This window comes from Protopterus annectens, chromosome 9.part0 (assembly GCF_019279795.1).
Source record: "Protopterus annectens isolate FY-2018-M chromosome 9.part0, PAN1.0, whole genome shotgun sequence".
NCBI lineage: Eukaryota > Metazoa > Chordata > Ceratodontiformes > Protopteridae > Protopterus > Protopterus annectens.
Window position 1 is genome coordinate 217,820,719 of NC_056743.1, and position 23,499 is coordinate 217,844,217.

The 23,499-nt window shown below is 38.9% G+C and overlaps 1 protein-coding gene across 4 annotated transcripts in view; it reads left to right on the forward strand.

Annotated features, from left to right (window-relative positions):
* SOX6 (SRY-box transcription factor 6) overlaps positions 1-23,499 on the forward strand; it is a 2,230,635-nt gene that overhangs the window by 2,160,868 nt on the left and 46,268 nt on the right. For all 4 annotated transcript variants that reach the window (XM_044082775.1, XM_044082774.1, XM_044082776.1 and 1 more), the window contains one exon: positions 15,208-15,441. In XM_044082775.1, the coding sequence (XP_043938710.1) occupies positions 15,208-15,441 (234 nt within the window). The remainder of the gene's footprint in view (positions 1-15,207; positions 15,442-23,499) is intronic.

Genomic DNA, 23,499 nt, shown 5'->3' on the forward strand with positions numbered 1-23,499 from the left:
TACAGATAGATGTCATTACTTTTAAACTGTGGAAAACTTACATGTTGTCATTTTCTGTGGCCATACCTAACCTCTTTGCTCAGTCCTTCCTGAAGATGCACTTGTCAGGCATGGTCAAACTAATAATGTACCTCACTAGTAAAACTCTTTTGGGCCATTATTATTTCCATGTAGCTACAAGCCTGAGCCACAAAGTACAGTTTTCACTTGCTTCATGTTACACCAGCCTTGGCCATAATGGTGGTACATTAGCACTCGTCCACTTGACCCTTTTTTACTGCAGTGACTTACTGCCATAATGTTTTTGACCACCTAATACCAAACTGATTCATATCAGGTCAGTGTCAGGGCAGTGTCCAAAGGATATAACCCATCTTTTCTGTACAGACCAGCATTAGATGTAGTCATAACCTTGTGTTGCTCCTATCTTTGTCTGTTCATAATCACAACCTTGCTTTTTTATTATGGTTGTTAACTTTGATAATCCTGCCAAGTCCATTTCAATAAGAACAAGAACAAGAGCAAATGTGGTACATGTATTTGGGGATCTTTTCAGAATGGTCAATCATCAACCATGGTTTTGGATTTGGAAAGAAGATGAAATTTCCAGAGAAATCTCACACAGAGATGGGGAGAACTTGAAAACTTGAAAAAGTGATTAGAGAGCAGGACTGAACTGTGGATCTGATGTTGCCATTTTCGTTCATTCCTCAATAAATGGATCAGGATCTGACCCTCAGATTTGCCAAGGCCACTTTTTGCAGCTCATGGAAAACTGAAACTCTCAAGCTCCTCATTTACCCATAATGCACTAGTCCCTTAACATACTTCATATCTCATTTGCCACCTTTGCATATGGAAATGGTCTCTGTTAGCTGTCGAGTAGTGGTAGGATTCATCTATTTACCGCCTTTTAAGAAAAAAACATTGTACATATCCTCCCTTGTTTCTTTACATCTTTTTAGTGTAATTCTACATTACCATGCTTGGTAATCTTTCTTTTTTCCCCTTTTATACCTTTTAGGTATATCATTGTAATACTATTGTTGGCAATACTTTCTTTTGTCCTTCCTATCAATATTTACAATAAATAAATAAGGATTTTTTTATTTCTTGTGGTTAAAATATGGGAGAAAAAACAAATGGTTTTAAAAACTGTATGGCATGTGGCCATAAAATTCCTCTCTCTGAATCACTCATTATGTGTGTTTATTGTTTAGACCCAACTCATTTGGATTCTCCTTGTGACATATGCAAGGCTTGCAATCCTAGGGCTCTAATTGATAGAAGAAATAAGTTAATTTTGTGATGGTTTCTTCCATTAAAATCTTCTGATTCAGCAAATGGGTCTCAAACCAATAAAAAGCTTGACAAAAAGAGGCGAAGAAGCATTCCCCAAATCATACAAGTTCCTCGACTCTGGTTTCAGAACTGCCTCTTAAGATCTTAAAACTTTCAGATCTGACCAATGTGGATCCAAAGACAAAATGTTCTACTCTCACCACTTTGGATCTTACTCCCTTGAAACCAAAGAAGTATACGGAAAGGTCCCCATGGATCAGATCTCATCCTCTACGCTTGAATCAGGTGTCCTCTCTTCTCCCATCTCCTAAGGATCATCATTCTAGGGCTTCATCAGTATCTCATCTTCTTGCTCCTTCAGAAATCTGACCAAAGCAGATGTGGACAAGATGATGAGGAAATTCCTGTGAGCACAAATTCAAATGGGGGTTCTTCTGGCTCCTACCCAATCAAGTCTGGAGACCATCATGAGCATTATCCTGCCTGTACTCGCTCCTTCTTTGATCTGACCTTTGATTTCAGAGCATTTGGATCTGAGGATCACAGAGCTGCCCATATCGGATCTGAAGATCATTGTATCTTCTACTCTTGTACCGTCTTTGACTGGACTGGCTATGAGCACCTTGGAGCCAGCTGACTCTCAGAGCCATAACGTGGGCACTGGATCTGGGGTGTTGAAGTCAACTCTGAGATTGTCAGAGCTGTCTCTGCCCCTCTGAGCCTTGGTGCTGGACAGCTTGGCTCTGACTCCTTCCTCAAGTGGTTTGCCCTAGGGTCGAGAGTATCTGATAGTACAGAAGCATGTTTTCTTGGAGCGCTCTGTCTCTTTCTCTCTGAGACATTCTAATTTTGGGGTAGTGAAGAGTTTTCTTTGCTGCAAGAGAAAGGATGTATCCACCCTCCTCAGCTCCTACTTCCCAGACCCAGTTGTCCTTGTGTCTTGAGCTTCAACTTCCTGCACCACAGGAACAGCTGACCCAAAGTCACCAGGATACCCAGTAGGATATATTGATATCTTCTGATACTTCTCTGGAACATCCCATCAAAGACGTCCCTAGGAAGAGAAAGTGCAAAAGGAGGAACTTTGATTCTCCTCAAGAGTCTGGCATGAAATATACTTATTTTGGTGAAGAGGAAGGGTCCCCAAGATCACCACCTGGTGACATCTCCTTTGGAGATATCATAGCAATCCTCAAGGAAAGGGGTGGCTGGTTTTCCGACAACCCTTCCCAAGAGGAGTCAGTATTCCTAGAAGCCATTGGAGCTAGCCCATCTACGTGATGGGTGACTCCACCCACCAAAGAGCTCATTGATTTGATGTCTCAACATGAATGGAAGGAACCTGATTCCATTGAGCCAATCCCCAGTGACCAGACAGGATCCTGGCACCATCCAAGGACAGGGAATTTTGGAGCATGGGAGTACCAGTTGATGTCATGTTCATAGTGGCGGCCACAAAGAAGGAACTTGCAGAAAAAAAAAATCCTCTTTTCACCCCCTCCCCCAACAGGGAGTCTATGGTGCTGGACAGATTCAGGAAGCAAGTATGTGCTTCAGTGACTTTTGCACTTCAGTCGCTGAATTATTTTGCACACTTTACTCAACTCCAGAGTGATTTGATTAAAGAACTTATCAAATCCCTCTTTGGGACCTTCACTTCTGAGGCAGAAACCTGGATTGTTTCACAGCTGGCTACCCTACAATCTATGTCAAACTCTTCCATGAGGCTTATCTTTCATGCAGCTGAAGGCAACTCAAGGGCAGTAGATTCAGACATTCCATTAGAAGGAATGCCTGGATGTGCCAGTATGATATTGCAGAGGCTTCAAGTCTTCCTTCATCAATGCTCACTTTGACAGAAGTTCTTTATTTGGCCCCAAGGTTAAAGATACACTATTCAGGTGTGAGCAGGAGGGTAAAACCATCTGCTGTGGATGTATGTTTTTTGACTGCTCAAAGGAACTTTTCTAGGAGTCAAAGATGTGGTTGCAAAATGTGGTTCAGAAAGTCCCAGGGTCCCTTCCAAGATCCATGTGGAGATAGTTCCCCCAGGTGTAGAGGAAGGAACTCTAACAGAACAATGCTACCCACAAGGTCCACAAAACCAAGGATCTAGACATACTTTCTTTGACTGATCCTATAAGTGCTCCTGAAAGGAGGCCCTGATTGTCCACCTCTTGGTGCAGTTGTGGGCCATTTATCCCTGCATCAGAGAGCCTGGCTAGATATTACAAAAGATTCATGGGTGCAGAGGATTATTTCCAGAGGTTATATAAAACCCTTTTCCATACCCCTTGCTTAACAATAAGCAAAATTTTGATGTTCCACCCAGTCAGGGGAAAGCAGCAGCACTAGAAATAAAAAATCAGATAGAGAAAAGAGTCATCCAACAGGTCCCAAGACTAGAAAAAGTTAAGAACTTATTCAAGATTCTTTTTAGTGCCAAAGAAAACAGGGGACTGGAGACCAATTTTGGATCTTAGCATTCTGAACAAGTCAGTTCAGCACACAAATTTCCAGATGGTAATGATTCAGTCCATTCTTCCTTTTCTGGGCAAGGATGACTGGATGTGTTCAGTAGATGTTCAGGATGTGTACTATCATATAAAGAGGAACATATGATCCAGAAGATACCTACGCTTCTGGCTGGGAGCCAGTCATTACAATTCAGAGATGTGTGCTTTGGTCTTACCACAGCCTGCAGGGTGACCATCAAATGCATGGCAGTAGTGGCAGTTCACTTGGGGCTGCAGGAATTCTGGGTGTTTCCTTACTTGGATGACTGGCTCATAACCACTCCAACCAGGCATCATCTGATCAAAGCACAAGATTATGTACTCCAGTTATGCTCTCATCTGGGAATTATTATAAATCACAACAAATCTCAACTAGAACCAACTCAAATATTGAAATTCATTGGAGCTTTGTTCAACAAGGTATCTTTGACAGCCTCTTTTCATTTACCAAGAGTACAGACCATATGATTCCAGGTCAAAAAGATAATTCAAAATTCTTCTCTCTCAGCTTGATTGATCCTTCAGGCATTGGGTTCAATGTCTGCTGTCATAGACTTGGTTATGTTAGCAAAATATCACATGAAAATACTTCAGTGGACCCTAGCAACTCAGTGGTCTATTCTTCACTAAACTTTACCCACCCAAATCAAGATAACTCAAGTGTGCAAAAACTGCCTCCTTTGGTGGATTTACTCAGATCAGATAATGCAAGATTACCCCTTCATTCTCCCTCAGCCCAAGGCCATAGTTAACATGGATGTTCCCCACATTGGGTGCGGGAGCACTTTTTGGGAAAGACAGTCCAAGGCACATGGTCCCCTGAAGATGCCAATAAGCATATCAATGTCTTAGAAATGAGAATTGTCCTCATTGCATTGCAGACCTTTCAAGACACTTTCCCCTCCGGGGCCATTGTGATTCAGAATGATATATCAGCAAACAAGGAGAAACCAAATCTTACTCCTTGTGTCAAGAATCTATGAGAGTGTGGCAATGGGCAATCTCATGCAATGGGTTTCTGATAGCAATGCACATTCCGGGGAAATCCAATGTGATAGCAGACAAGTTAAGCAGATGCATTCTAATGCTTCATGAGTGGTCACTCAACATGAAAGTGGCAGAAAAGATTTTCCATCAATGGTGACAACCTTGCTGTGATATCTTTGCATCTCCCCTCAACAACAAGTGTGGCAGGTTCTTTGCTTGATTCTACCACTGGGGAATCACCGAGGGATGCCCTTCTCCACAATTGGCCCCCTTGTCTCTTCTATACTTTCCTCCCAGTACCTGTAATCCTCAAATTCCTTCAGAAAGCATCTCAGTTGAAGAGCACAGTCAGCCTCATTGCTCCTTATTGGCCTTGTCAGACTTGGTTCCCCTTTCTTTGGCCTTACCTGCTTCACCTGCCATGGATTCTGGATCAAATTCCAGACCTCCTGTCTTACCTGACAGATATGATACACCTGGACATTTCAAGCCAGAAGTTGACCACATGGTTTTTCCACTTCCATTGATTGCTCAGGCTCTCTTCCCTTGTCCACCAGATTCTTTTAACCTCCCACTAAGCTTCCACTAGAAAAATTTACCAAAGTAAATGGAAAAGATTTGTTTTTTGGGCACAACAAAATGGTACTGACCCCTTTTCAGTGCCAGTACCTAAAGTTCTTGAGTTTTTAGCTACAATTTTTAATGAAAGTGCTAGTGCTTCAACTATTAAAGTGCAACCATCTGCCATTTCTAATTTTCACATTGGAGAAATAATTTGTCCTTAGCTTCTTCCAAACTTGTAAAGCCTTTATAAGGGAAACCTTTCTTTTCAGACCCCCTTTTTAAGATCCCACTCCTTTGTGGAATTTGAATTTGGTTTTACAATCTTTGACCCAGTGTCCTTCAGAACCATCAGCCAAGTGTGAACTAAAATTTTTAACATGGAAGTTTGTCTTTTTAGTGACCATTACCTCTGCTAGAAGAGTCTCAGAACTTCAAGCCCTGTCTTCTAAGACTCCTCATTTGATTTTTCATAAGGAAAGGGTATCCTTAAGAACCAACCCAACCTTTCCTTCCTAAGGTGGTGTCAGAATCCAATGTCAATAAAACTATCAACCCTCCAGTTTTCTTTCCACATTTCTCAAACAGCCAAGTCACTCTGAGCACCCTGAAGTTTAATTAGCTTAACAACAACACACTCTCTAAACACAACCAAGATCAACCCGGACACAACACATCCCAATTTCATAATTTAGATCTCATACCAAAAGAAGAAATGCAAGGATCATTAAATGACAGACTGGAAAAATGCAAATTAGAATGGCAGATCAGACTAGAAGCATATAAACCACCAGGACTTAACACTCAGATTTCCATCACCAGCATTCTCAGTCTTAGGAGACTCTTATCACCACTCTTATTATTTATTGACAGCTGAGTTTTAATTTGACTTTGGTGGAGATTTGTACAATTATGTTATTATTATTTTTAGTTATCAATTGGTTATTAGTTATTGTACTTCTGTGCACAAAAAGTTTTTTTTTTTCGAATTAAAGTTTCCACCAGAGAGGCAGATCTGAAGAAGCTTGAGTGAACGCACTGTAGACAATCTGTATTTATTCATTTTAACACACAGAGATGTTTTTAAGCAGGGTTGCTTTCTTTATTATTTTAAATTCTCCTATGTATTTAGAAAAAAGTACTGTTACTTAACTGATAATCTGCTGTACACCAACAAGAACAACATTTAGTTTCTATACCAATCACATATCCGCAGTGGTACAGCAGTAGCGTTGTTACCTCACAGCAGGAGGTTGTCCTGTTCGACTCTCAGCTGGAGTGCCTTCTGTGTGGAGTCTGCATGTCCTCCTCGTGGTCAAGTGGCTTCCAAAAGACATGCGTGAATGGGCGTGCCTTCACTGAAGGTTGGGCATCGGGCTGGCAATTTGGCACCATAAAAATTGACTGCCAATCATTAGTGGACTGGAGTTCTGCTGTGGCGACCCCTAACCAGGAAAAGCCGAAAAGACAAACAAATGGGTTCAGGCACCTAGGCAGCGAGACATTTCCCTGTGATACATTTTGGCTGGGGACACATGGCTGAAGTGACATTCAGCTGCAGAGAAATATGGCTGTTTGTTTTCCCCCTGTGAATTTGGTTATTGAAGTTGTAGGTATGACAACACGTTCTTCTCTTTGCCCACAGGGAATTTGCAAACAGCCATATTTCCCTGCAGATGAATGTCACTTCAGCCATGTGTCCCCATCCAAAATGTATCGCAGGGAAATGTCTCGCTGCCTAGGTGCCTGAACCCCAAACAAACATAAAAATATCAATCACACATAACCAAATTACAAAGTCCTCACTGGTGTTTGTTATAAGACCCATAGCAAACCAGCATTTCAAATTTTCACCCAGTCAGATTTTATTAACTGATTTCCTGCATATACTTTCTCTATACAGCCACACAAAAGATGGATAGCTTAGTGTGTGTTTTAGACAAATTAGCCTACATAGTAGATAGATAGTTGATTAGATGGTTTACACCTAATGGTGTTTATGTATCTATGAAAACCACCAAACACACAGACCCCAATTACTATATCCTCGTAGGTGCATTTATAAGTTTTATAGCACACCAGTTTTTCAAAGTTCTCTCATTCAAGTTTTACCACTGAATTTCCTGGCTACAAACACTCCATCCAATCACACAGAAGCTGGAAGCAGGACAACCATTGGAATTTTAAAACCACCTATATTCTAATATATATTCTAAGAGATATTAAAGTTTCAACCAATCACAGTTATATGTTCACGTTTCTACAGAATTAAATAGAATGTTGATTTTCTGTTTGATTTTTAAATATGTATCAATACAATAGTTATTTCTTGTTTCTTTGCATAAGCAGAGAACTTACCTGCGATTCATATAAGTTTCATCCAGTAAAGATTTGTTGTTTTTCTACTAAGAAGTGAAACTATTTTTAATTGCAACAAGAAGATTTGTTTTGGTACGAAGAACATAAAGCTGTTTTTGTTTGCAAAAGTGAAGACATTTTGATCGCAACAAGATTTTTTACTACTATTTGGCGTTTAATTTACAAATATTTCTTACTACTAATGCTTGATGTTTTAGTTCGAATAGCTCAAAAGGCAATTCTTTCATATTTTTTTAATTTTTCATACAAAGGAGAGTGTATGTTGCACCTGCTGGATGTTCATAAACAGTAATGTTCTTATCTACATAGGACAAAAATTTTCAGAAAATCAGATCAATTATTTGTTTCCTTTTCGGATTCAAAATTGGGCAAACCAGTTACTAAAATGACCTTAGCCAAATAGTTAACTAAAAAAATGGCTTTGTCTTTGCCAAAAACCTCTAAAAGCTAATTCCACCAGATCTATGGCAACTTATTCAATATTTTTATCCAGATCATCCTTGGATGATGTTTGTGCAGCTGAAACTTGGGGTAATCCTCATAACCTTATTGCTCATTACAAATTTTAATCTGGTCTCTAGAGGAAAGCCAGCCTTCGCCTCAGCGATGCAAAGGAATATCCTTACTTAAAGTCCTCCTAGGATTTAGGTATCTGGGGACTCTGTCCCATTTGGTGAGGAATGAAAGAAGTTATGTACTCACCATAACATTCCATCTGCATTGTCCATTTTCATTCTTCTTTAACTCCCCTCATTTCACACCCCTACCAATTTGATTTCTGGAAGGATTAGAAGATGCTAAAGGATCCAATGTTCCTTTATTTGAGCACTAGATACTGTTATGTCATATAGGCTTAAAGGTCAGCAAACAAGATTGGAGGTATGTTAGGGGACTAGTGCATTATGAGTAAGGGAGGAACTTGAGAGTTTCAGTATTCCACAAGCTCGAAAAAGCAGCTGAGTCAAATCTGAGGGTCGGATTGGAACCCATCTGTTGAGGAAGAATGGAAATGGACAACACAGATAGAATGTTATGGTGAGTGCATAACTTTTTTATTCAGGAGCTGCAAAAACCCTAGCCACTAAACAATTATGTTTACTTTTCTCAGAACAACCCACAAAGCCATATATGTTGCTACTATAGCTCTTCCTAGGCTGTGCTTCCCATAAGTCAGCATTCTATAAATGGTTCCCAATTTTTCTCTGTCATTTTCCACTGAACATGTACGTGCTCCTTAAGACATGACACTCTGGAAACTTCTCTGAAGGAAAAAAATGAGTTTGCGTGAGTAAGTGCTAGTCCTGAAGAAGTGTGCCCTACACCGACTGCAGTCCTGGTATAAATAGGGACAAATTATGCATACACTCATTAAAACACTCATTCATATCACAATGAAGACAGGCAAAACAGATTATAAATGTGCAGGTTGTGCCTTTCTGTTTTATCATAAACCATGTTTCCCATACCAACGAAGGAACACTTATGAGTGATTTTTTGTGTACAAGTACTCACACAGACATATAGATGCATGCATGTACACTCACATCCACACCCACACCCACTACAGTCCCTGTCCCTACCATACAATGGTCCTCTCCACACCTGTAATACTTTAGTGCTATAGAGATTACAGTATGTGTGACTTAGGCTTTGGTGCTCTAGTGTATCCCCCCACCCAATGATCCCAATTATGACCACTGGTCTACCCCTAAAATACTTGTGTTACCATTGTGGTGCTTAAGACTTTATGCACTGGTGTCTGTTTTTTTGCCTCTCTGATCCTCTTCATGATGTATGTGCATTAGTACACTTTAACCCATATTCATATTTGTGTATCCCCCCCCATTCACATAGTAACCTTGGTGCTGCCATGACCCTTTAGGAGCTCATCCCTAATGTCCAGCGGCTGCTTACACCCCTAATCCATGAAAGAATGTTGCTGCCATCACTGAAAAGTATTTCCAGTTGTCTACTAGCCCCCCCTGATCCCTGTACTATGGTTTGTGCATTATAGCATTTGAGCACTTTGTCTGGTATGCCCCCGCACCCCTTGCCATTGTGCTGTTCTGGGCATTATGGCACTATTCCCTGGTATCCAATATACTACCCTGTCCCTGTTAGTTCCAGTATAGTATAGTGTATCCCCCACCCCACCCAGGTTCAGTAGTGAAAGAAGTGCCAATATTGTAGCATGTATATGTCCAGCCACCAATTATGGCACTTTTACAGCAAGCGCTGTTATCTAGTTGCCCCCCCCCCCCCCCAACCCAGACAACATTCATTTTGCTAACATGTCATGGTGGAAATAGCCATGCAGATCTTCATGGATTCTTGTAGACAGTTCTGAGGAGAGAGCACATGGCTATTTAGCATATGCTTCTGTCCCAGGAATGCCTCATTAACATCATGCACATTTGCAGGGCCAGCCCTTAACAGTGCTGAATGTCTTTGTGTTGGATGGTAGTGCAATACCATGTAAGGGCACTTCATGAATACAAAAAAAACTACTATGAAGTGTGCATGGCCATGCACACATCATATCTCAGTGAGTTTATAAATCTGGCCCATTATTTTTCATATTTTAGATTTTGTTAAACTAAGAGTGATCCAGCAACTAGTGGCCTTTGGCCATACTCAGAGTGCTAGCAGTATTATTATGCCAGGAAGAAAATCTATGTGGAATTAGAATTCTTCCAGACTTCCCTGAGTATTGCATTTGTGTAAATATATAAGGGCATGAGTAAATTACAGTTTCCTTGCAAAAGCAGTTATCATGGGTAAGGGGCACTGGAAAATACTGTAATTCAACAGAAAACATGGTAAGAAAGGAAACTGGAGTTCTAGGTCAACTACTCAGCTTTATTAATGGTCACCATGCAGGCTTAGTATGTATCTGGATCTTGGCAGCCCATACCAAGAAGAGCAGTGCTTTTGGTGAATTGGCTATTGAATTAGACTTGTGTGCACTTTCCTGTGCTTTAACCCGTAAGATATTAGGGATCTGACATTGTTAGGCATCAGACCAGTTTGAAGCAGTGGAGTGGATCCCGCTCCTCACAGACACAGGTGCCAGTTATCATTCATATAGAGGTGGCAGTGACAAACTGCTTATGGCATTTAGGTTGGCAGTGGTATGACTGTAATCACATTTGTGTCAGTTGGCTGTTAAAGCCTCCAATGTAGAATTGCTTTTTCCATCTGGGGCCTTCAGTATGAGATGTATTCACCCTGAAGTGTGCCTCTTCTTTCGTCACCCAAACACTCAGTATGACTATCCTCTCCATAAATCTGAATCTTCCAGAACCACTTACTCTATTAAACTAACATCCTTATTGGTGCATTGGGTGATCCCCTTCACCTGTTAGTAACAGCAGGATTTCCACACCTTGAATAGCTGATGATGATTTGGTGATTAACACACTTCATTTTTGAATCTCCATAATCAGATGCTAACTAAATCCTTAGAGTGTTATGAAAAGTTGTTGATTATCATTAAAAGTAAAAAGCTGGTAGCGCAGGCAGTGGCGTTTTGCTTGCTTTACATGAAGCATGGTTAGGGGCAGAAAATTACTGTTGGGATTGAATGGAAAGCAAAACATTCATTTTCACTGGTGTTAAGTAGTTTAAAAAACTAAGCTTAGAAGCAATCGGTTCAGTGGGATACTGGACAAGAAGTGAAGTGTTTACAGTAAAAGGACTTGAAAGTTTGGTTTAGAATGATGGTTAGGAAAGAAAATGATAATGTCGTTAAAGTTATTGAAAGTAATGGAAAATCTTAGAAAGGGAGGTGAAATATTTACTAGTATGAACATAAGCATGGAAGGCAATGTTAGGCTTAGACTATCAGAAAGGCACATGTTTCTGCTGAGATAACTGATTTCCTTACATACTTCTTTCAGAAGAATGCTGCATCTGGCAGAAATAACTTTACTGAGGCCTGGTTTCCTATGACTGACCTGAAGGATTGTCTGCTTAGAGTAACTGCTCTCACTACTGGGAAAGGTCAATATAGCTGCATATTTTAAATGTACTTTTATAACCTAGGGGGCAGTAGTCAAGATGAGACAGCTTGAAAGTTAGGGTTGCTTGAAGAATGGCTGCATCTACAGTATCCTGAGCAGAGATGGCATTTTTTTAATGTGAGACTGTGATGCTAAAGGTGTTTGGAATACATAATAAATGTTCAAATTTCTTGACTGCGACTAGAAGAATCTAGACATTATGACTAATGAGGCTATTTTTGCATATTTTATCATTATACAGTATCCATATGCAGGTAGCTTCACAATGGGTCTTAAGACAAGATTGTGCTATGCATATTGATAGCAGCAATCATACCTCTCAACTGTCCAGATTTTTGCAGAATGTCCAGGTTGTTGTCTCAGGTTTTTGGACTGTTAGTCATAAAATTTGTGATTTTCCTGGATTTTTGTGGCAAATCAGTGAGGACTGAATTCAGTAAATAATGATAGGCATTTGAGATTCAGATTTTATAAGGTAACACAAAGCAATATTTAAAATCATTCTTATTTTTGGGCTTTGTCCAGATTTTTTGTGCTAAGATGTTGAGAGCTATGGCAGCAATTCATGTCAACACATTTACAGACTAATTAGTTTACAACAACATATCTTTAAAAGTATATATTTGCTTTTTTATGTTAACACATTTAAAGACAGCCTATCTTACAACAATAATCTTTAGTAGTGTGTATTTATATATATATATATATATATATATATATATATATATATATATATATATATATATGGACTCACTTCATAACCTCGAAGTACTGAAATCTCAAATTTCAGTACCTCGAGGCTATAAAGACGAAATAGCAAAATATCGAATGAGAGAAACCGCAAAATTTGAAATGTCGAGCGTTATAAAATGAATGTAAATGTCGAACGGTACTTGTATGCAATACATAGCATTACTAACAATGGCTTCTGCTGTTAATAAGACTGAAAATGCCCCAGGTACGTTAGGAGCGGTGTATCGACCTATAAGTTCGCAAAAGGGAAGAGTTGTGCTACTGTTGGATGGATTTGTAATGCATCGTGAAAAAGTAGCTGATGAAAAGACCTATTGGTGTTGCAAATGGAAACAAACCATGAAGTGTAAGGGTAGAGCGATTACCATCAGTGTTCCAGATGGTGAAAGGCTACAGAAATCGGTACAACATTCCCATGGTGGAGATCCAACGGAGGTAGAGAAATATAGGGTTTGTGATGACATACGGGTACGATCCAGAGTATCCCGCGATAACCCATGTCTTGTCGACGTCCGCTGATGTAACACCAAGCCTTCCTACCCAGAAAGCCCTCATCCAGCATGTAGGTAGAATACGCAGAAAACATGTAGGGAAAGATAAACTGTTCTCCATAAATTATATAAACGTCTGTGACTATCCAACGAAGAGTGGCCCCTTTATTACTTCAAGAATGTGTGATTCTGCTACTGAAACAAGCGTAATAGTATTTACCACACAGCAGAATCTAGTTGATCTGAGCAGTGCGACAATATGGCTAGTAGACGGTACATACCTCTATAAGGGGGTTATTTGCCGACAATTATACAGTATTCACTGCCTAGTGCAATATGGTGGTTTCCACAAGAGTGTGCCCTTGGTATTTTGTCTAATGACGAAGAAGACATTAAAAGCATACAACTTTATGTGGAGTTGTGTGTTGAATCTGTTAAATAAGGAAGGATTAGACTTGCAATTGAAATACATATTAAGTGACTTTGAGATAGCTGCTAAGAGAAGTGTACATCTGAATTTGCAGGGTGTAATGTCCAAGGGATGCCTATTCCACTTCGGTCAGAACATTTGGAGGAAGGTACAACAGTTAGGCTTAGCACACCTATACAACACTAACATGGCTTTTCAACTGCATGTTAAGTGTTTAGTCGCATTGGCGTTTGTACCTGAAAGTGATGTGTTATCAGGGTACATGGCTATTAAAGATCTGTTTCCAGCAGAGTGGAAGCCCTTAATTCAGTACTTTGCAGACTGGTATGTGCTAGGGAAGCTGCGTAAGTTCTGTACTAGAACCACAGCATGTACACGCTTTCCCCCATTGTTTCCACCATCGTTTTGGAATGTGTATGAGCTGAACACGCTATTCCTACCACGAACACAGAATAGCGTGGAAGCATGGCATCGAAGGTTAAAGTCTCTACTAGGGCATAAAACCTGTGACCTTTCCATATTGATGACTGTGTTGGCTAGAGAACAGGACCGAGTTGAGGAACTGCGTGTAAGAATGACTTGTGGAGCTGCCCCATCTCCTAAGCGACGTAACGTTGTTAAAAGGCATGCCCAGTTTGAGAACATACTGCGGAACAGGCACACATATTCTGAGATAGACTTCCTCATGTCTATTGCTAGGCTACTGAAAATGTAACCGGTATACTATATAGTCTTACTATTTGTAAATCATCTGTATTTGCCACCGTGTCACACAGTATGTTGATGCTGTTATTAGGGGGTTCTGGCGTGGGATTCCGGTGCTTTGACAGTAACTTACGGTAACATCTATTTGTACAATATCATGGTATTATGTGTTTATAATGTGTGAGCACTGTAACCTGTTTAGTTCATATAATGTTGGATCGTATAGTACTGTATCTATACTACGCTTTCTTTGCGTTTGTTATTTTTTCCTTATATATTGTATTTCCTATCCACTATGATGTGGAGCCGGATAGCTTTCTTAAATGTTGCAGATATGCACATAGTAGTTGTGGTGGATTGCGTTTTGCTGATTAAAAGTGTTCTATGCATTTTTGATATTATGATATGGTGGGTAACCTCATCCTTTCGTTTATATGGGCGTCGGGATTGTGTATTTCGGTGTTTTGCTGACTCGATATTGTTGATTTTCGTCTTTATAGCCTCGAGGTACTGAAATTCGAGATTTCAGTACTTTGAGGTTATGAAGTGAATCCATATATATATATATATATATATATATATATATATATATATATATAGTTCCCTTTTGGCTACATTCAGCTTTTCAGCTATTGCCTGCATGTTATGTGTTTGTCTTGTCAGCTGCCTACAGTGTTTGTTTTGCATAGGGACATGGCAGTCAAACAGAGTATAAATTTTGTTGTAACTAAACATACTTGTAAGAGACCCATATGCTACTTCCTGTTTGTTTAGCATATTTATTTCAACTATCCGTTTAAACAACCTAAATTACTATCCTTAATTCCATGGATAATATGGTCAAGTAATGAGGACATGTGAGCATGCGTAGGGCATGCTGAAATATTTTTCTTTTATGTATCATGAATGAAATGCTTTTTTTCCTTATAATTTAGATCTAAATAACAGTGTCTGAATATGTAACATAAATGAGGTAAAAGAACAAAGTGATGAACAAATTCTTATACAATGACATTAATATGTTACGCCAACTCTCTTTTCTTCCTGCTTATCTAATACAGGCAATAAAGCAATGAATGGGTCTGCAGCTAAATTACAGCAATATTACTGCTGGCCTACAGGAAGTGCCAGTGTGGCTGAAGCTCGGGTCTACAGGGAATCTCGAGGGCGAAACAATACTGAGCCACATATCAAGCGACCAATGAATGCATTCATGGTTTGGGCAAAGGATGAACGCAGAAAAATTCTCCAGGCCTTTCCTGACATGCACAACTCAAATATCAGCAAAATCTTAGGTGAGATGACGTATATAAAATTATATGAATGGAATAGAGAAATCTGTATGAATTATACGAATCTCTTCCCTGTTCTCTTTCCAGTTGAACTTAAAAGCAAAATTTGAGATAAAATAATCTCAAGTATAATTGAATCACATTTGCCTGAATCACAACTGGCTGAATACATTTGAGTGAAATCACAATAGACTGAATCTCATAGGTTCATATGTATATACTAGACTAACGACCACCAGGGCCTTTGTAAGCCTAGCCTTGCAATCCAGCCTAACTGTGTCCCTATGAATCATGGGCATTTATTAGGAGAGAGCATATTATTTAGGAAGTTTAGAGAGGTTATGTGGGGAGTATGTTATTTTACGCATTGCTATTTGCCTCTGTCTATTGAATCACAATTGACTGGAAATTGTAAGTTGGGCAACCATGACGTTAATATATTTAAGGAAGAAGGCATTGGCTAAAAGTCCCATGCAAAAAAGGAAATCAGTAAGGCATTCTGTTGTGATAAAATACATTCATCATATTGATCAGCGCTGCAGTAGCCTCAGCTATATGGAGTTGTATCCTGTCAAGTATATAACAGCCAGACAGCTTCCAAAGCTTCAGGACACATTCCATGCACACAAACGGTCTGGCAGCACAAGCTTGTCTTTTAGTCAGCTCAGCTCAAGCTGGCTGACAGTTTGGGTATGAAATGCTCTAGAGCTTTACCGCCATCAAAGAGAATGCTTCTCCGAGGATTTTGAGGATCGCCGGTTGGCTTGGTGCTGCTGTTTCTGTGCAGGGCAGATAAGTTCCCTTTAGGGAAAAAAAAAACTTCTGCTTTCTAAATATTATTTGTGTTTTATCACTTTCCTGTTTAGGACAGTTATTTTAAAGCTAGGAGTTTTGTGTTTTAATGGACTGTCACAAGACTGTATCTTATTTTTAAATGGGAGTTCTCTTTTTTCCTTGCAGTTCAAAATTTGTGTAAAATAACTGAAGACCATGTTTTTTCCTTTGGAGACATTTTACATTCTGGTGCTGGCAAAGTGTTTTGTAATACTGTATTTTATTTATGAAAAAAAGTGACTTAAACACTTGTAGTTTTTACTAGCATTAGCTGCTTGTCTTCCAAAGGAAAGGTGCACCATTTTCTAATTGACTATGTAATAAACTTCTGGTCGCATGGTCAGCCTTCTCCCAGCCACAAAAAGGAAAAGTTAAGCAAACAACTTTTGCCACCACAGCAGGCTAGCAGTTTGCCTCTGCCATAGGTGGGTGACTCTGCTGTGGTCACATGTCATATCTCAGACCACTCATCCTTTACCCCGATCCCTCTGATATAGCACCTACAGTCACTATGGACAATGGGGTTAGTCACATCCTCTACAGCTGTTAGGGTCCCTTCAGTGGACAAGGGATAGTAACTCTTGTCAGTCCTTGGAGAGGGAACAGGGAAGGCTTCCCTGTTTTGTCTGAAAGTTGTGTCCATCCCTGAGGAAGCTAATTCTGCCATTTAAGACATGGTTGGATTTCTTCCTGTCAAAAAGAAACAGAAACGTGTCTATTCCCCCTCAAATTCCTTTAGTTAAGAGTAGTTTTCTGGGTCTGGCTCAGGCTTTTATTCAGGGTTATGATCCTTCTTATTTATTGCTTTATGGTAAAGGAAGAGATTCAAGATTCTGAATCTGGATAGAAAGATGAAGAGACAGATACAGGTTTTATGTTTCAGACTCGGAAGACAGCTCAGTTTCTGATTCTCCCTTTGGCATTCCCCTTTCTTTGAAACCGTTTCCAGAATGTGCCAATGTTTTCAGTGTGAGTACACTGAAGTTTCTCAGCCCCTCAAAAAATGTTTTGAGCTGTTAAAGAAGGAATTTTCTGAGCCTCCACCATTTCCTCCAGTTCTGTCAGCATTGGGAGATGTCTGCATCTCTGCCTATATTTTTCTTAATAGCCAGCATGTTGCCCCAAAAAGACAGAATGTAAAGAGTTCATCAGTTTTTTTTAAAAAATACACTTTTCCCAAACCTGATAGCTTTACTTATTCTTAGTGCTGCTAAACAGTTAGCTCCTGACCTACTCTTTCTGAAAAGTATGGGAAAATTATTGATGGGTACGGGAAATAGTGTATGTGTATGCTTCTGCAACTTTGATTTTCAGAAGTTTGAACTGTCAGGCATGCATGTTAATGTTTATTGTCACTGATTGTGAAAGTATGAGGAACATTTGGTCTACAGTTTCTTCTTGTGATGAAATATCTGCTTTAAATAATTCAGCTTCTTATGTTGTACTAGTCACTGCTGTCTAGTTACAGTGTGTGGTGTGTAGTTACAGTGTGTGGTGTGTGTATGACTCTTTTGATAATTCTTCCAGGGCTGTCGGTTCTGGTACTGTGTTGAGGACCTTTGCTTGGAAGCATTCTCAGAACCGCCTAAGAAGATGTGAATAATGAGATTTTATTTTCTCATTTGGATAACAGCACAGTGGTGCAGCGGAAGCATTGTTGCCTCACAGCAAGAGGTTCTTAAGTTCAATTCTCAGCTAGAATGCCTTCTGTACAGAGTCTGCATGTCCTCCCTGCATTCATGTGGGTTTCCTTCAGGTGCTCTGGTTTCCTCCCATGTTACAAAGACATGCATCTGGAGTGTTTCTCCCCGGGCCTCCGCTGAAAGTTGGCTTCATTTCAAGTTGGACTTTCCCAGTTAACATATGTTAAATAAATAATTAAATATAGATTTTTTTGGGGGGGTCCTTTTCAGCAGAGGTGATCAAAAAAGTGTGATGAAAGGGCTAAATTAAATCAAGGAATCTCTTAAGAATTTCTGCCCTCCGTTTTTAAAATTTCTAATGGATTCTGTAAGCCCTCATCCAATTTTGGCATAATGGCAATGGTGTTTTAAAAAATTATTCAGGAAATCTCAAAACCAAGGACAGTCCAACTCATCACCTTGACAAATTAAGGGACTTTGTTCCCCTGCTCCCACCATGGCCGCCTCTTTTCCCTTACAGGATGTCTGAATCTGAGTTTTTCTCTTCTGCAACAGATAACTTCAGACAAATGGTTTCTGAAGATAATTCTTCAAGGTTATAGATGTCAATGACAGAATATTCCTCCTTACCAGGAGGTTGTTCCTCATCCATCAGACCAGACTGTTTCATTTCCAAGTGTCCTTCATTACATGCTGTTCCAGGGAGTGATAGAACCTGTTCCTCCTTCTTAAGTTGGAAAAAGGTTTATATTTATGGATGTTTTTAGAGCCAAAGAAAGAAAGAAAGATGCTTGGACACCAGTTCTAGATCTTTCTTCTTAGACCTGTTTGCGATAGTACCTGTCACTTGTCCCTCTCTAGTATAGATGATGAACAGATGGGGTAGTTTGTTTATATGCTTTATTACATAGAAGCACATCCGGATGGACAGCATTATTGCAAAATATAAACGAACTGATTAACTGACCGATTATACAGATATACATGCTTACATCTCAACAGCTTACTACAAATTCACAGTCAGGTTCGCACATGCTCAGTATTTATACACTTGTGCAAGCCCCTGGAAAGCTTCTTAAAATCATACATAAATACTGATCTACAGTTCCTAACTTCAAAATGATGTCTCTTCACAGTCTGACATCTCCTCTTCCTTATATGAGTTTCCTGGTAACTCTTAATTTAAAAGATGCTTATCATCTCATTCCTTTTCAGCCAGACTTCAGGTGTTTCTTAAGGTTTGTGTGTCTGGGTCACTTTATCACTTATCTTCTTTACTCTTTGGACTGTCCACTGCAACAAGAATATTCACCAAGTGGTTAGCTGCAGGGTATCCATTTTATTTTTTTCATATCTTTGCAGAGTCTTTCAAAGTGTCAGGAATCTTTCACTTGGGATTTCAAGAGAACATTCAAAAGTCTTGATTGACTCCTTCACAGAGGGCTGTGTTCCTGGGATATCAGCTAGACACCTCAGTTCAATGAGCTTTTCTACCACAGGAAAAAAAGCTAGATCTAGATGTATTTCTAAGGTTTTCCACTTAGACGTTGGTCATTGCAAAGGACTACCTCAGCATATACCAGTAAATTTGGTCCTTCCTAATCCCTTCCTGTTACAAAGCAGTCAGTCATCACAGATGTTTAAGGGTTTACTATAGTTTTGTTGAAACTCATACGGTTGAATTTGTGAAAGCCATTTTTACTATATGTCGATAATGATAATTAAGGACGTTCAACATTCGAAACTGTTTGAATGTTGCTTAAAAATCACCATTCATGTCAACCATGATATCGCAAGAACCAATCTCTTCCTTGCTTTCAGTTTAACACATTCAGAAGGTTTCAGGTTGCTGCTTTTACCAGTCGCTCAAGTGATTACGCGAATGTGAAATCCGCGTAAGTGTCATTCAACATTTTGATAGTAAACCATGTCTTGGATTTGCAAGGGGAGCAGTTTCAGGAAGGATAAAAGTGCAAGATATGTGGGTCAACTTGGGCAGATGCAAGCACATATACAAGAAATAGATTCTTGCCCTGATCAAGGCACTCAACTCTCTGAATCATCTTTGGTCCACAAGATGTCTTCAGGTTGTTTCAGACAACAATTTATGTAGTACATTCTCAAGGGGGGTGGACAGGCTTAGCCATGTTACCTTGGGATATAGCTTCACAGCACTGTTTCTACAGTCATCCTTCATTCCATCAGAACAATATTGTGTTGCAAACAAGCTGAACAGGACAGTGCAGACCCTCATGTATACAAAGTAGATAGGGGGTTCTTCCAAGGTTTCATCCATATGTGGGGAGTTCCACTAGAAGACTCATTCACCTCCTTTCTAAATAATCAGCTGGCAAGAGTTTCCTCCAGGACTTCTTGCTGTAAGGCCTGAAAAACAATGCTTTTTTTTTTCTTTGACAGGAATGCTTCTGTATGCTTTTCCTGATTGATCTCCCAAGGTACTTGTGGTGTCTCCTTTTCTGGCCCAGGCAACAGTGGTTCTCCCTTCTTTCGCAAATGGCCATGGACAATTACCATAAGCTTTTCCACACAGAATGTATCTACTCAGACAAGGTCAGGGGTATTTGATGCACCCCACCCCCAATCAACTATAACTGATTACCTGGATTATAGGGTCCTATTTTACTTTAGGCACCTGTATTCTGAAGACATATAGCAGGTACTAATGGAGGCAAGAAAACTTCTTCTAGAAAGTCATATATTGGGAAGTGGAAAATGTTTCCTTGTTGGTGCCAACAACAACATAACCAGCACACATTCAGGGCTAATTGTTTCTGGTTTTGCAGTATTTGTTTGAGTTACTTTCATATGTCCTTCTTTACTCCCCCATAAAGGTTCTTTTATTGACCATTTTAGCATGTCTGCCCATGGATCCTCCTATTTTAAGGACTTCTCATGTCAAAATGTTAATTTTTTTTATAAAGGGGTTTTACTTAAGAGGCCTTCAAAAAAAACAGTGACCCCTTTTTGGGATGTTAATATTGTGTTAGAGAAGCTAACATGCTCTATTTCAACTAGCTAATCTGGCTGACTTGAGAGTCTTAAGATGGAAAACAGTTTTACTAATTGAGCTGATTTTTGCAAGAAAAGTCAAAATATGAAAAAAGGTGCAGTGTCAACAATGTAAACTTAGAACCAAGGAAATAACACCACTGAAGGCCTAATACTTGTTAAAAATTTGTTTTAATAGAAAATTGAGCACGTTCGTCCCATAAAACAGACTTCATCAGAGTAAAATAATGTTGCAAAAAGAACATTATATACCAGTCCTAAATATTATTTCATTGGTTGATTAATGAATAATTGAAATAATTTCTTTCTTAAAGCTACAGTGAATTCAAAAATGAACTCACATTCATTAATTTTTATTAGCTTTCTCTGCAACATCTTGTTCTGTTTTAACATTGTTTCATGTGAAAATGTTAACAAACACCAAAGTACCTTAAACAAAAATAAAAATTACAGTTTATTGACCCTTACATTTAAAACAGGTGCAACTGAAATGTGTGTTTTAACCTAGGGAAAGTTAGCTCACAGTCTAAGCTGCCAATTCATTTCACATAATTTTAAACATGCTTTCCAATCCCCCCATTTTGGGTCCTGCTAAATTTCACTCTTTCGGGGGGGGGGGGGTGCTGTCCAATATTTTCTCCAAGCTCTTCAAGATGACCTGATTGATCAGTTTAAAAGAATGCAGCCAGGCAATATTGGTAATGCACTGAATTAAAAGCTGGATCACACAACATCCAGAGCCACCTTAAACTGGCTGTTAGTCATTGAAACTGTAATATTTTAAAACGATGTTACTTTCAGCCCATAGTCCAGTATATTCCAGATATTTTGAGACAGAATCCATTGCATTCTTATTCCAGAAAGGAGCCTTTGCTAGATTTTGTGGAATCTCTTGACATGGGAACAGGATGGCTGCCCTGTTGTAGAAGGAAGGCCAAAAAGAAGCCATAAAGATGATGGAGTGGACTATGGAGGATAAGAAAGAAATTATATATTGTTACTACTGTGTAAGAAGCCCATCATTAAAAATAGGAGATATTCTAAAATATTAAGAAACAAATTAGAAGAAAGAAAAATACTTGCAAAAGAAAACTGTCAAAAGCTTTAAATGTATATTTCTTTTCATTAATACAACAGGTTCATAAAAAACAATGTGTAGACCAAGAATCCTTGGGTTGTTTGGAAAAAGAAGTGACTAAGGAAGTGCAAAAATATATAGAACAAAACCTAGATATTTTTGAAAGGTATAAAAAAGAAACAATGACATTGGAAAGAAAGAGAGATATGATATAGTAAAATATTTATGCAAAGAAGAAAGCCAAATTAATCAATACAAAAAAGCAGCTTCAATGATATTAAAAAAGATATCTGGGCAAAGGCACCCAGATAAGGAAAAATTCACAGTACAAAAAATAAGATCACAAAGGGGGAATGTAGAACAGAAGAAGAAAAATGGAGAAGTTAAAGAAATAGAAACTGATGTTATGTAATACCTGCAAAATGAAGGATGAGGTGTAGAAAGTCTAACACAAGTTATGCCACAGAATAATGCAACAATGAGACACAAAGTAAGGAGAAACAGGTGGAGTGGAAGACATCTGAAGAAGAAATATGGACATGGGAAAGAAGAAGAGATTTAATATGGGGCAATATTTATACAAAGGTGAAAGCAAAACTAATTTGCTACAAAAAGCAGATCTGCCTGTTTTCTATATTAAACACGTTTCTACCATTTATGTGGTTCCAGTGACTTTATTTCTTTTATATATAACAGAAGTAAATAAGATACATTACTGTCCAGTTAAGTTAACAAACAGATAAAATCTTACCACATAAATACTGGGCAATAAGGGAAAGAAAGGAAAGAAATCATATGCCATCATGAAAATTTTTAATAGAGAATGCTATAAAGAAATGAAGACAAGAAGTGTTACTGTTAGATGAGTAAAGAAGAGGGAACAGATCAACAAAAATATTTAGAAAGATAGATGTGATAATAGCAATGAGCAGTATTATAACAGACCAGGATCTATCATACACTACTGCAAATCATAAACTAAAGATATCAGCACAGACAGGGAAAAACTTAGAAGATATGCAGATAAATATAAAGGAAAAGTACAAAATAAACAATTCATTGATGCCCCTAAAAGTTTTGTAGAGAATTGGAAAATAAAGCAAAAGGAATAGAAATGCTAGAAAAAAAATACATTTTGGAAAAATATCTATGAAAACCCTTTGGAGCATAATAAAGATGCTGAATGGATAGAAGAAGTAAAAGAAACAGTAAGAAATTCATATGTAGAAGATAATGATGCAACAAAATTAAGAATAGCTCCTAACTTGAAAACCCAAGGCCTGATGTAGTTACTAACTTCTGACTAAATGATTTAGCCCTGAGTAAGAGCTACATATATGCACATCCTGAACAGACACTAACCTGGTTAACAAGAGGAAAATGAACAATACTCCACCTTAAGAGTGAATCTGCAAGCTATCCTAAAAACTATTGACCAATAACTTGCCTTCTGACACAGTATAAACTATATACTGG